Source organism: Gymnoscopelus braueri (assembly GCF_963280865.1).
Source record: "Gymnoscopelus braueri genome assembly, chromosome: 1".
In the NCBI taxonomy this organism is placed as follows: Eukaryota; Metazoa; Chordata; class Actinopteri; order Myctophiformes; family Myctophidae; genus Gymnoscopelus; species Gymnoscopelus braueri.
Window position 1 is genome coordinate 22,432,131 of NC_137603.1, and position 3,166 is coordinate 22,435,296.

General features: G+C 50.4%; 1 protein-coding gene across 1 annotated transcript; it reads left to right on the forward strand.

Annotated features, from left to right (window-relative positions):
• Positions 1–305: 305 nt before the first annotated feature.
• Positions 306–2,906, forward strand: LOC308087976 (N-alpha-acetyltransferase 15, NatA auxiliary subunit-like; the record flags this gene model as incomplete). The annotated part of the gene is made up of 1 exon (XM_080432249.1): positions 306–2,906. One exon carries the CDS (start codon positions 306–308, stop codon positions 2,904–2,906), a length of 2,601 nt encoding a protein of 866 aa, XP_080288375.1.
• Between the last annotated feature and the right edge of the window lie 260 nt (positions 2,907–3,166).

The following is a 3,166-nucleotide window of genomic DNA, read 5'->3' on the forward strand; positions in this document are numbered from 1 at the left end:
GCTTCCAGACTGACGTCATCAATATGAAGTCACTGCAGTGAATTGGCAGTTGCCCGCCACTGAACGGGTCACCCCAAATAAGGAGATCCACGTGTCTCTAGTTGGGAGCGGCTGGTGTTAGGGGTACAGGTAACCAAAAAAAGTCTCTATATTTGGAAATACTTGCAATACCTCTCAACCAATCACAATGTGGAGTCAGAATCAAGGCTGACATCACACCGCCAAGCTGACATTATTCAACTTGCTTTGACTGTCCTATTAACTATAGCTCCACGTTGCTGAGAGAGAGCTGATCTACAGCAACAATGCCGACCATTACCTTACCGCCTAAAGAGAATGCTCTCTTCAAGAGGGTCCTGCAATGTTATGAACTCAAACAGTACAGAAAAGGACTCAAGTTCTGCAAACAGATCCTCTCCAACCCCAAGTTTTCAGACCATGGAGAAACCCTGGCGATGAAGGGCTTAACTCTGAATCTTCTGGGGAAGAAGGAGGAGGCGTCTGAGCTGGTGAAGAGAGGCCTGAACGCCAGCTGGAGTCACGTCTGCTGGCATGTGTACGCCCTGTTCCACCGATCCAACAAGAACTACGATGATGCCATCAAGTGTTACCGCAACGCGCTCAACCGCAACAAGGACCACCTGCAGTACCTCGGCGATATCTCCCTGCTCCAGATCCGGGTGAGAGACCTGGAGGGTTACAGGGACACACGGTATCGGTTGCTGCAGCTGTGTCCGACCCAGCGAGCCTCCTGGATAGGCTACGCTATCGCCTACCACCTCCTGCAGGACTACGAAACGGCTTCCAAGATCATTGAGGAGTTCAGGAAAACGCAGCAGGTGTCTCCAGACAGGGAGGACTATGGGTACAGTGAACTGCTGCTGTACCAGAACCAGGTGCTGAGGGAGGCGGGCCGCGATAAGGAGGCCCTGGAGCATCTTACCAGCTATGAGCAACAGATCTGTGACAAACTGACTTTGGAGGAAGTGCGTGGGGAGCTTCTGTTGAAGCTGGAGCGTCTGGAGGAGGCTACCGAGGTCTACCGCCGCCTACAGGAGAGGAACCCAGAGAACTGGACCCACTACCATGGCCTGGAGAAGGCCTTAAAACCTGGCAGTGTCGAGGAGAGACAGAAGATCTATGAGGATGCCTGGGAGAAGTTTCCAAGGGCTCTGGTTCCTCGTAGGCTGCCACTCAATTTCCTGTCTGGTGATAAGTTCTGCGAGGTCCTGGACAGGTATCTGAGGATGAACTTCAGTAAAGGCTGTCCACCCGTCTTCACCACCCTCAAGTCACTATACCTTGACAAAGACAAGGTTTCAATACTAGAAGACTTAGTTGTAGGTTATGAAACGTCATTAAAAGGCTGCCGAAGGTACAACCAGAATGATGAGGGGGAGGATGAGGAGCCACCGACCACATTGCTCTGGGTGCAGTACTTCCTGGCACAGCATTACGACATGATTGGTCAACAGACACTGGCCCTCGAATACATCAATACAGCCATCGAGCACACGCCTACCCTCATAGAGCTATACGTTGTAAAAGCAAAGATATACAAGCGTGCTGGGAACATCAGGGAGGCCGCACAGTGGATGGATGAGGCCCAGTCCCTGGATACTGCTGACAGATTCACCAACTCAAAGTGTGCCAAGTACATGCTGCAAGCTGGAATGATCAAAGAGGCAGAAGACATGTGCTCTAAATTCACCCAGGAGGGGGCATCGGTAGCAGAGCACCTCAACGAGAAACAGTGCATGTGGTTCCAGACTGAGTGTGCACTAGCCTACAAGTCCGCAAACAGGTTCGGCGAGGCCCTCAAGAAATGCCACGAAATTGAGAGGCATTTTGCAGAAATCACAGATGACCAGCTTGACTTCCACATGCACTGCATGCGGAAGATGACGCTGCGCTCGTTCATAGGTCTCCTGAGGCTGGAGGATGTTCTGCGCGTGCATTCATTCTACTCCAAGGCCGCCCACACCGCCATCAACATCTACCTGAGTCTCCATGACAACCCCCTCACCGACGATAACAAGGAGCTGCAGGTAGACACAGCCAACCTCTCAGCCACACAGCTGAAAAAGCTGCGGTACAAGCAGCGGCGAACCCAGAAGAAGGCCCAGCTGGAGGAAGACAAGAAAAACGCTGAGAAGGAGAAGCAGCTGAAGAACCAGAAGAAGAAGAAGGACGATGACGATGATGAGGAGATCGGAGGCATAAAGGAGGAACTCATTCCTGACAAGCTGGCCAGGGTAGAAAAACCGCTGGAAGAAGCTATCAAGTTCCTGACACCTCTCAAACATCTGGTCAAAGACAAGATAGACACACACCTTCTGGCCTTTGAGATCTACTTGAGGAAAAATAAGTTTCTGTTGATGCTCCAGTCAGTGAAGAGAGCATTGCCCATAGATCCAGACCACCCATGGCTCCACCAGTGTCTGGTACGCTTCTTCAAAGGAGTGTCGGAGAGCAGGGACCTGCCAGAGGTGGTGGGGACAGTGCTTAAGCAGGAGATTGCGCGGCTGTTCAGAGAAAGCAACGCCAAGAGTTTCAACCAGGCCTTCCTCACTAAGCACCGCGACTCTATACCGCACAGACTGGCTGCTGCAAAGATGATGCTGTATCTGGACCCATCAATGAAAACGAAGGCTGTGGAACTGGCCACTGCGCTAGATGAGTCGCTCAACAATAGAACCATACAAATCTGCACAGACGTCCTGGAGAGTCTTAGTAACGGTGTGCTGGGCAACTGTAAGGAGCGGGCGGAGGCGTACCGTGCAGAGTGTCACAAGCTTTATCTTTATGCATTAGCTTTCATGCCTCCTGGATATGAGGAAAACACAAAAAAGATTGGTAATGGAGATGTCTCTGTTGAGATCGACGTGCTAGCCAATGAGACGTGAGGTGCAGAGGTAACTGTGCAGGCCGGTGAAACTGAAGCAGGCCGAGCACAGAACCTTGGGAAATGTCTGTTAGTCATTTTGCTTTGTTTAATTTGTCACTACTCATACAGGTGAAGCAGCAACATGTTGGTGGGACATGTTCTGCAAAATTGTGCTAACGTAAGAACTCAACGCTAGCAACACAACATAATTGTAATAAAAATAAGAATACAAATAGTGCAGTATATTATAGAGTAATAACACTGGATGAGATGTAAGGA